The sequence below is a fragment of the Lepidochelys olivacea genome, assembly GCF_965140295.1.
Source record: "Lepidochelys olivacea isolate rLepOli2 genome assembly, chromosome: 4".
NCBI lineage: Eukaryota > Metazoa > Chordata > Testudines > Cheloniidae > Lepidochelys > Lepidochelys olivacea.
Window position 1 is genome coordinate 66,229,504 of NC_140414.1, and position 16,305 is coordinate 66,245,808.

The 16,305-nt window shown below is 43.8% G+C and overlaps 1 protein-coding gene across 1 annotated transcript in view; it reads right to left on the reverse strand.

The window, feature by feature from the left end:
* Positions 1-16,305, reverse strand: part of RNF175 (ring finger protein 175) — a gene marked incomplete at both ends in the record, with an annotated part of 39,052 nt that overhangs the window by 17,033 nt on the left and 5,714 nt on the right. The window contains 2 exon segments of the mRNA XM_084625741.1: positions 6,870-7,011; positions 7,498-7,592. Coding sequence (XP_084481867.1) covers positions 6,870-7,011; positions 7,498-7,592 — 237 coding nt within the window.

Genomic DNA, 16,305 nt, shown 5'->3' on the forward strand with positions numbered 1-16,305 from the left:
ATTACATGGCAATCTTGCCACAGAGGATTTATGACTAGTAGAATAGACAATTTATATTTATATAGTCATATATGATCAGAAGCATCTGAAATGATTTGAAGACAAATATTCCTTTTCTGTCCTACATATTTTAAAACTTTGTATTATGCCAGAAGAAAGCATTTTTCTCTACACAGCTCATATATATTAAATATTAGTCAGTGGATAGCTTCCAAAAATAAGCAAATTCTATGATAAGAAGCAGCTCAGTGTCTGCTAGTCAGATTTTCCCTTGGGAAAAGACAGAGGGTCAAAACATTTGACAAGCTTTCTTACTATAGTCTTTTTTTCAGTTGAAGATTCCAGACCTGACTCTCTGTTCTGTCACATCAGTTTGACATTGACTTCGGTGGAGTCAAGTCAGTGTAAAACTAGTGTAATGGAATGGAAACAGGCCTGCTACTTGCACACTGAACTGATCACTTTCTGAAAATCAGACTCAAGATATTTTTCAGCTTGGATATGAAAAAAATGGAGGGATCCAGAATCATTACTCAACTTTGAAAATCTTGGACAACAAATTTAATTTGTCAAGAAAACTAATCAGGATTTCATGAACTCTTATAGTTTCCTTCAATCTGCACCTCCATAATTTGGCAGCTAATTCTTATCGGCCAACTAGCATCTACAAGAAGTAATGCAGTCACCAGAGAGGACGACTAAGATTTATTCCAGCATCAGCAAAACCACTTTTATTTTTTTCCAGGCTCACACCCACGCTATTTTACATTTGACCATCTGGTGGCTGGCAATTTCTTCCCCTCATGCTAGAATTATCCACAGCTGAATTTTGGCTGGTTTGTTACAACAAATGCTCTCACTGCTTTGACAGAGGAGCTTTCCCCAGCATGCTCCTTTTTCAGTTGCTGGTCTTCTAAATTCTGAATAAACCTACAAAACCCATTTTAGAAGCTGCAGGCTGTAACTACATCCCGTGAATTCGGTAAGTATTTGGGTATTTTTCTCTTTGTTCTTTTTAGACACACTGATGCCCTTTCCTTCCAGGTTTGATTTTTATGCTCCCTTTAGCCTATTTCCCCCCAGGTTTACCAAACAACTGGTAGATTGTCAGTCCCCCCCAACTCTTTGTCTGACTCCTACCTACTACAGTCATGCAAAGATCTCATTAATGAGTCAGTCAAACATGCACCCCGCAGAGGACATACACATCCAGTTCAGAATAAAGGAGACAGAAAGCATTTAGAGGCACCTTGGAGGGAATAAGATGATTTAGGACAGCCTTTCATCAGAGTGCCTTCATACCACTAGGAATAAGAGTGCCTTTGTACCAGAGGCACTCTGGTGCCAAATGGTTATGCCAAACCAAACCATATGTGATGATAATCTTGTTCCCTAATCTCCTAGGAAAGGGAACACAGAAGAAGGCAGTTTCCACTCTTCCCTGCCCCCCTGTTTACAACCACCTTCTTTTTGTCATCAGACTAAAATTCCAAGCCTCAACTATACAGTTATTCTATTGGTGGAGGGTTGTGTGGCCTGCTTCTTTATCTGACCCCCTCCCCATTGCTCGTACTCCCTACGAGGTTAGCATTTTGTAAGCAGCATCAGGAACAAAAATATTTAATTCTCTCACATCTGTACATAGAATCTGACACACACAAAGTATGAGTAAACTACTCAGATACAAGTTGGATGATCAAAAGCTGGGTAGCAAGCAAGAGAAATACATGAGCAACAAGAGTAGAGAGCAGTTTTCTCTTTTTAATGTGTTGGTTTTGGGGTTGTTTGTTGTTTTTTTTAAACTAGGATTTAGTTAAATCTCACTGATTTGGTGAGATTACAGTGATATCAGTATGAGCACAACCTATAACCATAATAACTAGCACCTGACGGTATCTATATCTGGTGGTGATGCAAAGGCCTAAACCTGCCTGTATTTAGTTTTGTGATAGGTATTGTTTTGTTTTTAACTCTAAATGTGAAGTTCCCTGAGTGTGTTAGTCAAGTTAATCAAGTAATTCAAGTGCATTCACAGCCTCTGCTTCTCAATGAAAGTTTTCTGATCCGAGCTAATAAATCAATGTGTTGATTGGTTTCAGATGCTACATTCAGATTATTTTGTGTAAGAATCCAGCTAGTCAGTAAACTTTTATGTCCTGATCTTTGTCCCGGATATTATTGTGCTTCATAAAGTGGCTCAGATTCTGTTATCCATTACACTCATACAAATTTAGAGTGATTAAATGGATTTCAATATTCTTGCAAAGTCATAGTTAAAGAGGAAGTGAATTCTTTAAATTGATGAGACTTAAAAGGGTTTACCAGTGGTGTGAATGACGTCTCCCCTTTCTTTCTGTAGTTGTCTAATACAGTGGTCTCCAAACTTTTTGATCGCGCACCCCGTCAGTAAAAATTTTTGAGCACGCACCCCCAATATATTATATACATGTACAACTGTACTACTGTACTAATATACTGTGTAAATTATAAAACATACACAAAAAATAGAAATTAAAAAATGAGATAAAGATGAAATAAACAATATTTTTAAAATGGTAATGTGATCGAATATGCTTTATTATTTTTTAAAATCTTGGTTTAACACTTTGTGATACAGCCTGTGCTCAGGGTGGGGTGCAGGGTCTGGGAGGGAGTTAGGGTGCAGGAGGGCGCTCAGGGTGAGGGTGCGGGAGAAGGCTCAGGGCTGGGGCAGGCAGGAGGTGCAGGGGGTGTGCAGGTGGTTCTGCACAGTGCAGCACCACCCCCATGGCCCCGATTCTGGGAGCCGCAATTCTGGGAGCTACCGCCCCTCCCCCCCCCGGCAGGCAGGGCCACCCGGAACGCAGGGGCTTTAGGGGCTTCAGGGCCCTGGCCTACAGCTCTAAAGCCCTTTTCGGAATGCGGCCCTGCGAACACGGGCCGGAGGATTCAGGAGGAGCAGGGGCAGCCAGTGGCCGGAGGGAAGCGGTGCTTTCCCCTTCAAAGCACCGCTTCTCTCTGGCAGGCTTTGAAGGGGAAAGTGCCGCTTCTTTCCGGCCGCTGGCTGCGTGGCTGCCCCTGCTCCTCCATGGGCCGGAGGACTCAGGGCCGCCCCTCTCTCTCTCTTTTTTCTTTTTTTTAAACTGGCGGTGCTCCTCCTGCCGGGCTGCCCTTTTGCTCCGGTGGAGCTCCTCCTGCTACGCCCCCCAGTCGATCATCTTGTGCACTCCCTGGGTTGCGTGCACCCCCCTTTGGAGTCCACTAGTCTAATACACAAGCATTTTAAAATGTTGTGTTTAAATTAGCTCACAGATTTTCGGTGATTCACAGAAATATCCTAAAAAGGATGTTTATGTGGCCAGTGATCAGATATGCCAAACCCGTGAAAAAAATGCAGAAATTGGGCTTGTTTTTGGCTTAATTGGCTTGTGGGTTGTTTGGTGGCTAGTTTGTGGCTTGTAGCTTGTTTTGCTTGTAGCTTGTTGTAGTTTGCTTCTTTTTTTTGATCGGCTCCCGGCAAGCAGGGGCAAGGGATGGCCAGCTGGGGAAGAGGGGAGAGAATCAAGGGTGCACAGGGGGCCCATCACTGTGCCAGACTCCATGCTTGGGGGGATCTAGTCACATAGAGTGTTGGGGTTCTTAGGGATTGGCTTGTTTTGGGCTTGTTTTGAAATGGGATTAGCTTGATTTTTGGCTTATTGTGAAAGTCGGGGTGCTTACTTACCACATGAAAGTTGGCAACTGTGCCACTGAAGAGGCCAATTTAAAAATTAGGTAATATGTGCCCGGACTTGCCATATGGGTGTAGAGCTATTCTTTTTCACAAGCTACAAGATACATTAATGAAAAATTCTCTGAAGTTATCTAATGTGGAATTAATGCTCTGCACTATCCACTGTTTGAGACTCAGTACAAGTAACATTAGCAGCCTTGCAAAAATAGATGCACATGGATGTGAAACTAAATTATTTTCTCAACTAAGCAGAGCATAAAGCAGAACTGCCACAGACAAGTCCAAAATTAGCTTCAACTTCTGGTGTGACTGTTTATGTAGAAGCAGATTCAGCTGCTTTTCACTGTGTTTCTGTTATTACTGGAGTTGAAGATCTGGCCATTGCCACAGGACTATGATTCATCACTTAAAAAAAATACCCACATTTTGCTAAGCTAGAGATTGAGGTTGTAGTACAGGGGTGGGCAAACTTTTTAGCCCGAGGGCCATATCTGGGTGGGGAAATTGCATGCAGGGCCATGAATGTAGGGCTGGGTTAGAGGGTTGCGGTGTGGGAGGGAGTGCAGGGCATGGGAGGGGGTGTGGTGTGCAGGAAGGGGCTTGGGGCAAAGGGCTGGAGTGCAGGAGGGGGCTCAGGGCAGGGGGTTGGGGGTGCAGAGGGGTGCCACAGGGGGCTCAAGGCAGGGGGTTAGGGTGCAGGAAGGGGTGAGGGGTGCAGGAGGGGCTTGGGGTATGGCAGTGGGCTCAGGGCAGTGGGTTGGGCTGGGGGGTGCAGGAGGAGTGGGGGGTGCGAACTCTGGCCCAGCACCGCTTACCTTGAGCAGCTCCAGGGTGGCAGCAGAGCGTAATGAGGCTAAGGCAGACTCCCAGGCTGCCCTGGCCCTGTGCTGCTCCCAGAAGTGGCCGGCGCCACATCCCTGTGGCCTCTGGGGAAGTGGCGGGGGACAGAGGGCTCTGCGTGCTGTCCTCGCCTTCAGGTACCTCCCCACAACGCTCCCATTGGCAACGGTTCCCTGCAGGGGGAGCTGCGGGGGGCAGTGCCTGCAAGCGAGGGCAGCACGCGGAGCCCTCTGCTCCCCTCCTCCCCCAGAGGCCGCAGGGACGTGGTGCTGGCTGCTTCTGGGAGCGGCACGGGGCCAGGGTAGGCAGGGCGCCTGCCTTACCCTTGCTGCGCTACAGGGCTGGCAATCCCGCAGGCCGGATCCAAAGCCCTGATGGGCTGGATCCAGTCTGCAGGTCCTAGTTTGCCCACCGCTGTTGTAGTATATTTAAAAAAATCAACCCCCCCCATATTAAAACCTGATTGATGCTTGTAGCTGAAGTGTGTCCTCTATAAGGTGAATATAAGATAGATCATATGAATGAGTATTAGGTCCACTAAAATCATCACCTACCTACCAGATAGAGTTTTAAATGTGATTAACTATTGGTTGAGGCTAAAACTTCAAAAAGTAGATCCTAGTAAGCAACACAAGACATAGGACAAGAGCTAGCATACTACTGGCATTTTTGGACACTGACAGAGTGATCCAGCACCAATGAACAGCTTTACAGTATTGTAAGGGAAAGTAATGAAAGGATAACTCAAAATGCATGTTCCTTAGAACTATGAGAGATTTGTACAGGCCAAGAGGGGCCATTATAAAAGCTCAGCAACTCAGTATATATTTAGTACTCAGTTGTGTGTTTGTACTGGTGGTGGGACAGCAGTTTCTCTACCTCTGAGAAACTGATTTCAACAGACAGTATTGGTATGAATGCTCAGAGCTGTGGAGTTCTTATTGACATGGAGCCAAATTCATCACTGGCTTACACCCATTGCAATCCATTAAAGGCTTTTCATTTTGACAGCCCCGTCCATTATTAAAAGTTTATTACAGTTCCTTATTTTGTAAAGTGTACTTTTAGGGACTAATTCACCACTTCACTCTTCCAGTTTTTGCCATTGTAATTCCACTGAAATCAACAGAATTACTCCAGTATGAGGCTGAAGTAAGGCAGTGGTGAATCAGCCTCTTTCTATATTTTTCTGTCAAAACACGATGACTGTAAATCATATTAAACTGTGATTCTATCCTCCGTCAACCAATACAAGAAGAGAGGGAAAACTAGGGGATTTTCAACATACTAAATTTAAAATCTCTCCAAAACTGGTAAGTTGTTGGAAAGAGGTCAAGGAAGATTTAGGAAGTGATTACTGATGTCAGTGTGCACTAACTCCCTGGCACCAGAACTCAAGATATCAGTATACAAACTAATCGGGACTTTGGCCTGGATCATTCATTTCTATGGACAAATTCCCAGTGGGAAAGAGCTACTTACAAGAGATTCATTGGCTTCAGTGGACTTGCTCACATGCTTAAAGTTCTGTCTAAGGTACTTATAGGGCTCCCATTTCCATAGTATGTGAGCACTTCACAATCTTTAATGCAGTTACATTCACATACCCCCGTGAGGTAGGGTACTGTCTCTTTTCACAGTTGGGGAACTGAAGCACAGAGAGCCTAAGGTCCAGATCCTCAAAGATATTTAGGCTCCTAACTTCCACTGATTGAGGATCCGGGCCTAAGTGAATTGCCCAAGGACCCAGAGCAATCTGTGGTGGAGCCCAGGTATCCTGAGTCCCAGGTCCAGTGCCCTAACTGGACCATCCTTCCTTCATAGTTAGTCATGTGAAGAAGTACCTTGCTCAATCAAGGCTCCAAACTCTCAGTGGATCCTTCTCTACATCATCCCTTCAGTTAGGTGTGGATGGTGACTTTGTGGAAGGGGAAGAGAAAGAGATGTAACATACCCTGTGAGAAATTCATAACCAACTCCCAGATTCCCAATCAGATGTTTGAGTTTACAAGGGCCGTGCTGTAATTTTTTTCCTACTGTTTTGTGTTTTGTTTTTTTAAACCCACCAAGGACTGAGTTCAGCACCAATTCGTATATAGAGGAAATCAAATTAGAGTTGCTTTTTTTCCTTGTGAAATGGTAAAAACTACTTTTCTTGAGAAAAAGAATGATGGCTCATTTTCTCCATCCATTCACAGCAGTGCCATTCTGAACTTAAGTCCTCAAGAAAAGTCTTGACTTACAATCTGTTTGAGAAAGAACTGATGTCTTGAGATGCTATGGCTCTATAACAGCAATCTTTTGACTGATTACTTACATTGTATGACCTGCAGTGCGTTTGCTTCCATTGAACGAGTACAATCTGTGCCACTACCAAGGCTGCAATGAGAATAAGAATCATCTCCATATGCATAGATTCGTGGCCATGGTGCTTTGCATGCATCTTCTGATGATGAAGTCTTAAAAGAAAATGCATAGAATTAAAATGTGCACACCAGATCCATACTTTTTTGACAATGAGAAGCTGGGAGGAGGAGAGCTGGAAATGCAGAGAAAGACCTGCAGAAGATAGTGAGCTAGGAAATTAGGTGTGTGTTCGCAATGCAATATGCCACTGCAGTTTTGGTCACTACATATGAAACTATCAAATCACAGAGCTGGAAGGGAATTACACCATGTGTATAACTGTAGTGCAGCTCTACCTGGAATACAGGTTTCTATCTGGATGCCTCAATAACAGAAAAATATGGGCAAATTGAAAGGCGTTCAGAGTAAAGGAACACAGATTATTAGCAAAAAGAACAGGAGTACTTGCGGCACCTTAGAGACTAACAAATTTATCTGAGCATAAGCTTTCATGAGCTACAGCTCACTTCATCGGATGCATGCAGATTATTAGGGAGTTGGACTGACTTTAAGTACGAGCCAAAAGCTGTTCAGTTTACCTATGCTGATGGCTAATGGCGGTGAGGGGAGAGGAGGAAATGTCATAACAATCAACTTGTCCCTTACGCACATCAGAGAGGGAGAGGAATGGTACCTGGGGGCATAGTGGGATAAAATTAAAAAATAGAAAACTTAGCATGATTACCAGGAAAAACTTCAGGACACTAATATCAATTAAATTCTTCCTAGGTAAATGGTAGAAGCCCCAGTGCTTGGGTTGTTTACAACTAGACTGACTAAAACAAGAGAGAAACCATCTTGCACTGACATAGATGCTCTAATAGGTCCTTCTCCTCTCTAATTTCTGTTGACCCCATTCTAAACACAGAGGTCACAACTGAAGCCACAAAGACAAATTCTCTTTCAATTTTTGATGTGTTTGCAAGAGGGTAAAATTCCAGTTGTCACATCTGAACTCACCCTGGCATTTTGGTTCCAGGTCAGATACAAAACTGGAAGGAGCCTTAAATTCTCTGCCTCTGTCTCCCTGTCTGTAAAATGAGGATGAGCTTAGTTATTTATCTTCCTTGCAAGGTCACTGTGAGGGTTAACTAGTTGATGCTTGTAAACATTTGTGAAGCTAGAAAGTGCTATATAACAAATGCTAAAGGCTGAATCACAGAGCCTGGGAGGCAGAAAGGACCTATTTTCTGTTTTGGATCCCAAACCAGTCACTCTCATGATTAAAGCCCAAAGGTGGAAGTCTTGACAAATAAAAAATGATCCTACCATAAATTTGGGACCAATATTTTGTGAAATTTTGGGGATGTCAAGACTGAACCTGAACTCTAGCCCTGCTCTGATCTCCAGCTTGAACCCCAGTGTTAGCCTCATCTGGATCCCAATATGAACCCTGAATTGGATGGAAATCTACTCTTCACTGCCAGTACTTCTCTGTAATGTGTCAGACCAAAGCCCTGGACTCAACAAAACTTTGAATGTTGAGGAAGTTTGGATCTAGATCTTAATGTTGTGGCTCTGCTTCTCAGAAAAGAGATGCTAGCTGCCTCTTTCCTAGCTTAAAACAGAAGTAGTGGTTGGAAGGGAAAGGATCAGGATGTACCACTTCTCCCCTACTACTTGTCATACTGACTCTTCCGTTCAAAAAGCAATGACTATTTGGCCTGTGCCAGGATCACAGGTGAGTGCTGTATGGCTACCCATCTTAGGCACTTCTTCCTTCTCAGAAATGCAGCTTTATCAATGTGTCCCTGTTAAGCTTATTCTACACAATACCCCCAAATGCACATTTGAAATATATTCCTTAATAACATTGTTTTCCACAAAGTTAAAAGGCTATCTAATCATACATATATATCTGAGAGATTTTTCTGGCAATTTCCAAAATCAAAACACCCTTCTAGACTTCAATATAGAATGCAGTATATCACTTTAACAAAGATTATATGAGAGCTATAGAAGAGATATAAGAAGTACTTGTCAAACAGCATTGAAGAGTTTAGCTGAATGACTCATAGTTAGACCACACTTTGAATTGCAGATGGGGAGAATGTTTCTGACACACATGAAATGTGTTTGTTCTGGTATAATAAAATAATTACTTCTGCTATTTTATTGACACCACACTCACTATAAATATTTTAAAGTGGCCAGTGAATGTGATGCACTTCGCATCTTCCTCCCAGAAATAAAGTGCACTGCTCATAGAGTGCCGCCTGCTGGATAATTTACATGATATACTGACAGAGAAAGATGCTCATTCTGTTTCACGTGGAGCATGCTGGAATGATGGCCTTCTGAAAATAGCTGGAGTAGGGATGCATACAGCTTATATATGAGGGTAAATTAAAATCTACTGTGATGGAGGGAAAAAGGTGAAATGGTCACGTAACATTATCCCACTCTCTGTATCTTAGCCCTGCTGGGTCTGTTTTTTTTAATTGGTTAAAAAAAATATAAATAGACATTTCTTTATATTTTATTTGACTTGTGGAAAGAGATAGGAAGCACTAAATTTATTATATAGATCATCTTTGACTTATCAAGTAGAATACTATACTGCTATAGTGTACTTTAATTAGTAATAGAGATACTAATTTTGTTTTGCTGTTGAGCTGATTTAATGTGTAGAATAAAAAGTTCTTGAGCAGTATTTTCTAACTTTTCTGCCATGCATAAATGTTAGAGGAAATGTAAGTGATCTTTATGCTTAATATAGAAAATTAAGGAAAAAAAGACTAGACTTTCTAAATCTTAAAAACAAATATTTGGGATAACAGCTCTGCCAATTTCTAGAACTGCTATAATGAAAACTAATGTATAAAATCTGCTGCTAATATGCAAACTTACTTACTTCCATTGGTCCCCTGTTGATCATCTTAACGCATCACCCTGAAACAGACATAAAACTAATATTATAGCTAGACAATGCACAACAGTCAAGAAGTTTCCTTCTCAAAGTCTCCTTCCCCCTGTATCAATGGTAAGACATATTTAACTCAGATACACATGCCACAGTTTCCCTCAAGTAAACTATGGACTCCATCTCATTCCCCCAGAAATAGGTGGGGAATTCTGCCAGTAATTTCAGTGTGAGCAGGATCAAGGTCCCAAAACTGAATGAAAGACCGAGTAGCAAAATTTATATCTGTTGGAATTTTTGTTATGCTTGTTCTAGGATGGTACATTAAGATGCTGAATTTATCATAAAATATAATGTCCTCTAACTTTCTCCTTAAATCCTTGGGGATAAAACATAGCAATTGCATAAAAAATTATCAGGTTGAGTTTAAAGCTAAGTATACTCTAGACCAGAGGTGGGCAACTATGGCCTGCTGGCCACATCTGGCCTGCGGGACCGTCCTGCCTGGCACGTGAGCTTCCAGCTGGGGAGGCTAGCCCCCGGCCCCTCCCCCACTGTCCTCCCTCCCCCGCAGCTACACCAACGCACGGGCAGCGCTCGCCCACCTCCCAGGCTTTCCAATAAGCCAGTCCTGCTGCTCTGAGTGGCATGGTGAGGGGGTAGGTGTTAATAAGGGGCAGGAGGTCCCAGGGGCCAGTCAGGGGACAGGGGGTGGTTGGATGGGGCAGAGGTTTGGGGCAAGCGGTCAGGGGACGGGGAGCAGGGGGTGGTTGGATACACGTGGGAGTCAGGGGGCAGGGGTGTGGATAGGGGTCAGGGGACAGGGAGCTGGGGTGGGATGGGAGAGGGGGTCCCGGCAGGGGACGGTCAGGGAACAAGGAGCAGAGCGGGTTGGATGGAGCGGGGGTTCTGAGGGGGGCAGTCAGGGAGCGGAAAGTGGGATGGGGCAGATAGGGGCGGGGGGCCGGGTTGTTTGAGGAGGCACAGTCTTCCCTACCCGGCCCTCCATACAGTTTCACAACCCTGATGTGGCCCTTGGGCCAAAAAGTTTGCCCACCCCTGCTCTAGACTTACAAATATAAAGCCTAATTCTGCAGTTGCTGCTGGTATGATTTGTCCTATTGAAGTCCCATAAAGCCATAGCATTGCTCACATAAGTAAGGGATGAAGGATCAAGTCCAGAGAATGAAGTGTCTAGATATTACATATTAGAACTGGTTAAAATATTTAATCCAAAACTGTTTAAAATTTAAAGTAGGTTAGTTTTGAAGATGAAATTTGTACATGAGAATTTATTTTTCTTCAAAATATTCTGAATTTTAAAATTTGAAACAAATGAAAAACTGCAATATTTCTTCTTTTTTTTTTTTTTAAATCAAAACTGCCCAAATGCATCCCCCTTTTTCAGTGGCAAGTGAAAAAAGGGGGATATAGAGAAGGAAAAGAGAAATACTAAAAATGGGTTTCTATTTTTCTGGTTTGCCATTAAAACCCACAATTTTAAAACATTTTTGCAAACAAATTCCAGAAAATTATTTTTTGAATATGTTCACAAAACGTTCTTGCCATTTCCCAACCATTTATATATATTTAAAATCCTGTTAATACATTTGGACCAAATCCTGAGAACATATTGACTACAGTGGGACTACTCATGTGCATAAGTCATACATTCATTTTATTTATTTAGAGGTATTTCTGAGGTGCTGTTTGCTATAGGAATCCTAACACTAGGACTTAAAGCAAAATGCCAGCACAAGGGAGCATCTAGGGCTAGATTGTGACTTTTTAATCTGCCCTGAATAAAGGGGTGGCATATAGCAGCACCAACCCACAGGAGGAATTGCAACTCTCAGTCCCTTTGGACATCTAATTGCCATGGAGCCAAAGCTCTTCCCACTCTCTGCCCCATTCCATCCCCTGACCACCATTTGTTTGCAGGAGGGAGTATCAAGCAAGTAGCTCCTGCTCTCTTCTCTGTGGCTGGAGCTACAGTGGAGTAAGGGGAGGCATGGGAAGGGAAGTACTTAGGGTGACCAGATCGCAAGAGTAAAATATTGTGAAAGTTGGTGGCGGGGAATGGCCACAGGCTCACAGCCCCCACCTGAATCATGGGGGGGAGGTGCATAGCCCTAGGAAGCTGCAAGGGGGGCGCACAGCCCGGCTCTAGCCCCCTCTACAAGCCATGGGGACACACGGCCCAGCTCCAGCCACAGCTGCAAGCCGCAGGTCGGGGTTGCATGGCCCTGGCTCCGGCCCCCATCGCAAGGGGAGGTTCTCTGGGCTGGGGCAGTGAGTTGGGGCACAGGAGAGGGGTTTGGGGTGCTGACTCCTGGAGGGAGTTTGGGTGCAGGAGGGGGCTCAGGGCTGGGGCAGGGACTTAGTGTGCAGAAGGGGGTGCGGGCTCCGGGGGGCGCTTACCTCAGGCAGCTCCCCGGAACTGGCAACATTTCCCTCCTAGGGTCCTAGGTGGAGATGCGGCAATGCGGCCCTGCGTGCTGCCTCGCCTGCAGGTGCCACCTCCACAGCTCCCATTGGCCGTGGTTCCTGGCCAAAGGGAGCTGCAGAGCCGGTGCTCATGGCGGGGTCAGCATGCAGAGCCCCGCTGACCATCCCTGTGCCTAGGACCCAGAGGGATATGTCGCCATTTCTGGGGAGCTGTGCAGAGCCGGCCGGATAGGGAGCCTGCCAGCCCTGTGCCAACCGGAGGCCTGGCAACCTTACAATATTGGGACAAATGGTGTCCTGATCGTACATCGGTCAGAACATGGGACAGAGTTCAATATCGGGACAGTCCCAATTTTATCGGGACATCTGGTCATCCTAGAAAAGTACTCCTCTGGACTGCTGAGCCATTGAGTCTGAGTCTAATCAGCAAAGGGTTACAAAACACAAACTTTATTTTACTCTGTGTGTTCGTGCGTGCATGTACACACACTAATGTGACTTTATAAAAATACTGAATTCTGAAACTGCACATTTGCAAACTTCTCTCTAGAACAGTGGCTCCCAGACTGGGGTTCATGAAATGTTACATGGGGTTCTTGGGGGGAAAAATCCCTAATGACGGACAGAGCTGTCCCTAGGGACGCTGGGCAGTACGGGGCCAGCAGCCTGGAGCCCCTGGACTTCCAAGAGCTAAGCAGATCAAAGTAAGCATATCTATCACACTGAGGAGATTTAAACTTCATGACTCCTTATAAGAAATGGAAAGGGAGGTGGATATATTTTGCTGTTTTTTAAAATTGGCAGCTAGTATTGTTCTTAATAATTTTAAAAACGAGTTTAAGATTTGTTGTAACGTGTGTTGTTTGCCTGGACTGCTCAAGACCTGAATGCTTGTGTAGGAGGAACTCCTGAGTTGGCTTCTTAAATACCTTCATGCTGTTTCATATCTGATACTCCCTGATGAAACATAGGAGCCTTGTCTTATAACAAAGGGATACAAGCTACAAAAGTGAGATCTTGGAAGAATGTTGCCGTTTTCATAATGTAATAAAAATACTGTCATGATAAATAATTAATAATAAATAGTGTGTAATAAGCCTGTCATAAAACAAATTTTATATTTCCAATATCACTGCTTTTATAATTTATACTCAGGTAAAGGAGAAAATCCCTGGAAATATTCATTTTTAGGAGGGGGTTTATGAGATTTGACATTTTAGTGAAAGGGGTTCACAGGACGTTAAAGTTTGGGAACCGCTGCTCTAGGCGTCAGTTGAAAACAAGTTAGAAAGGCCACAGTTATGCTGAAGAGCTGGAACTGGAAATGGCACTACACTGTTTATTCGCGTCTATAATGTCGTTACCTAGCTACTAGTGTACCCAATCGTCTTCCAGAATTGGTAACTTTTCGACCATGTTAAAACATTTCCTGTAAACTAGTCAGTCTTGGTTTTGCTGTCACTCTACCACAGGGGTGGCCAACCTGAGCCTGAGAAGGAGCCAGAATTTACCAGTGGACATTGCCAAAGAGCCCCAGGGATACGTCAGCAGCCCCCGCCATCAGCTCCCCCGCTCCACTCCCAGCGCCTCCCGCCCACTGGCAGCTCGCCAGATCAGCACCTCCCCCTCCCTCCTCACCCCTCCTGATAAGCTGTTTCAGCTGGGGGGGATGGGAATGGGGAACGAGCGAGGGCACCGCAGGCTCAGGGGAGGGGGCAGAAAGGGGTGGAGTGGGGTTGAGCAGAGAGCAGCGCCCGGCACATGGGAAAGTTGGCTCCTGTAGCTCCAGCCCCGGAGCCGGTGCCTCGACAAGGAGCCGCGTGTTAACCTCCAAAGAGCTGCAGGTGGCTCCGGAGCCACAGGTTGGCCACCCCTGCTCTATCAAAAGCTTGATAATGTAATTAGGAGTCACCAGGTCCTTTACTCAGACGTCATTTTCCTCAAGATCACAAATACTTACACATCCTGTGTGTGTTGGACCGATTTATTTAGACAGAAAAGTGCTTGAATTAAAAATAAATTAATTTAAACTTGAAAAATAGTAACCCATTTGATGGTATTGAACCATGCTTTCTGTATGTATGTGTGCACCAACAGGTGGAAGAGGAAGAAATTTGGGAGTAATATTGGGACACTTTTAACCCAAGCCAGTAGGTCAAGATTAAAAAAAAAAAAAAAAAACTTGTCTGTTTTTAGATGGCTGTAGACTTTAATATCAATATAGAAAGCATGCTCAGCATAACATTGTAGAAAGAGCTCTGCCACTGGAATTCGTCAAATTCACCTCTTTTCATGCATATTTTCTTAGAAATGAAGAATGATGAGAGAGAAAAACAAAAAAATCTGCTCTGTATGTAAAATCCTTACTGTATAGATTATCTTTCAAAAGTTGCTGTTTGCCATCAGCAGCTTTGACAGATAGGGTAAAGACTAGAATTTATTTAAGCAGCAAAAAACTCAAGTTCAGAGGGTCTGTCAGGTGAAAAATGCTCCCTAATGAAATGTAAAGCAATATCCTCCATTATAAAAATGTACAGCACTGGAAAACAGACTGCAGGAAAAAATTCTTTGTTGACAGAGAGATGGACTAGATTACCTAAGAGGTATTTCCAATCTGTAATTTTACATGACTATGAAATACAACCAGAGGTAAATCCCATTCTTGTTTTTTGACCGGCTAATTACATTGTGGAAAATATACAGACTGGAAATATGGGTGTAGACAAGTAGATACTGTGGTGTACAATTCTTATTTCCTGGATTCATCTTTTGTTTGGGTGACTGACAGGTTTGTGTTTTCTCTTTATCACACTCTTCAATAAAGACATGGCTATCTGCACCTTCTGTGATAATTATCATATTGGTCTAAGTTTACACTATACAATTTTGTTTCATTTTTCAGCACCTGTTTATTGCATATCTTGTTTTACATTAGACTGTAAGGCCGTTGGGGCAGGCACCATGTATTCTTACACACTTGTACAGCACACAGCACAAAAGATCCTTGCTCCTGACTGGGGTCTTTGGATGTTACCAAGATACAAATTAATAATACTTATAATTAATATAACAGTTGTCATGTATGGAGACCTAATACCACTGTTGTAAGGTCCTCTGCAAATTTTTTACAGTGTGTACGTACGTACATATGTATGTACATACTCTTTGCGGGGGTGGGGTGGGGGGCGGAAAGTCCTGCTGCATGGGCTGGCAGTCCACAAACCCAAAAGCTAAGTCTCCCCTCAAGCAGCGCCAAGGGAAATTCCTATATTTGGGATTTGTTCTGAGCACATTTTAAGTCTCTCCCCTGGGTGTAGGTGCTTAAATGAGGCATTTAGTACCCCATTAATTAATTACTGTTTTGTAAAGAACTTTTGAGATGTTGGGATGGAAGCTACTAGTGGAAAGAACAGGCTTGATCTGGCAAACCTTTTTACATGTTAGTAAAGGTTTTCAGGATCAAACCGGTAACATGCAGTTGCTAAAATCGCCTTCACTCAGCTCATCAGTTTGTGATACCCCTGGAGCATAAGGAATTATTCATGAGTTTTCTTCTTACGCTGTAGTTTTTGCTTCTTGCTTCTGATTTGTGTTTAGAAAAGGGTTGTGATTTGGGTCCCCGATGTAAGTAGAAGCGACAGTGTAAGGCCTGCACTAATACTTGGGCGAGTAAGTGCTACTCAAGGTAAGAACGGGTTGCAGATCTGGCTTACATTTAAGGTCAGGCAGGGGAAACTGACAAATAATCGCTACAGCAAAAAGACACCGAGTCAAATCTCTCTGGCAGAGTTCGGTTTCTCTTTACCCAACTTTGAAATGTTAATAAAGTGGGATTAATAATAATAACGAAATTACAGTGAATTGATACAGACCCCTAAGAACCAAGATCTTCCCCCATATTCATACAACTTCCCCGTGCTATGATCCCCCTCAAATGACCCCCCACCCCAGCCCAAACATGCTAAAACAGCAACCCCTCCACTCTACACAACCCCCACCCCCAGCTGATACAAACCCTGTTCCCAATAAGTCACCT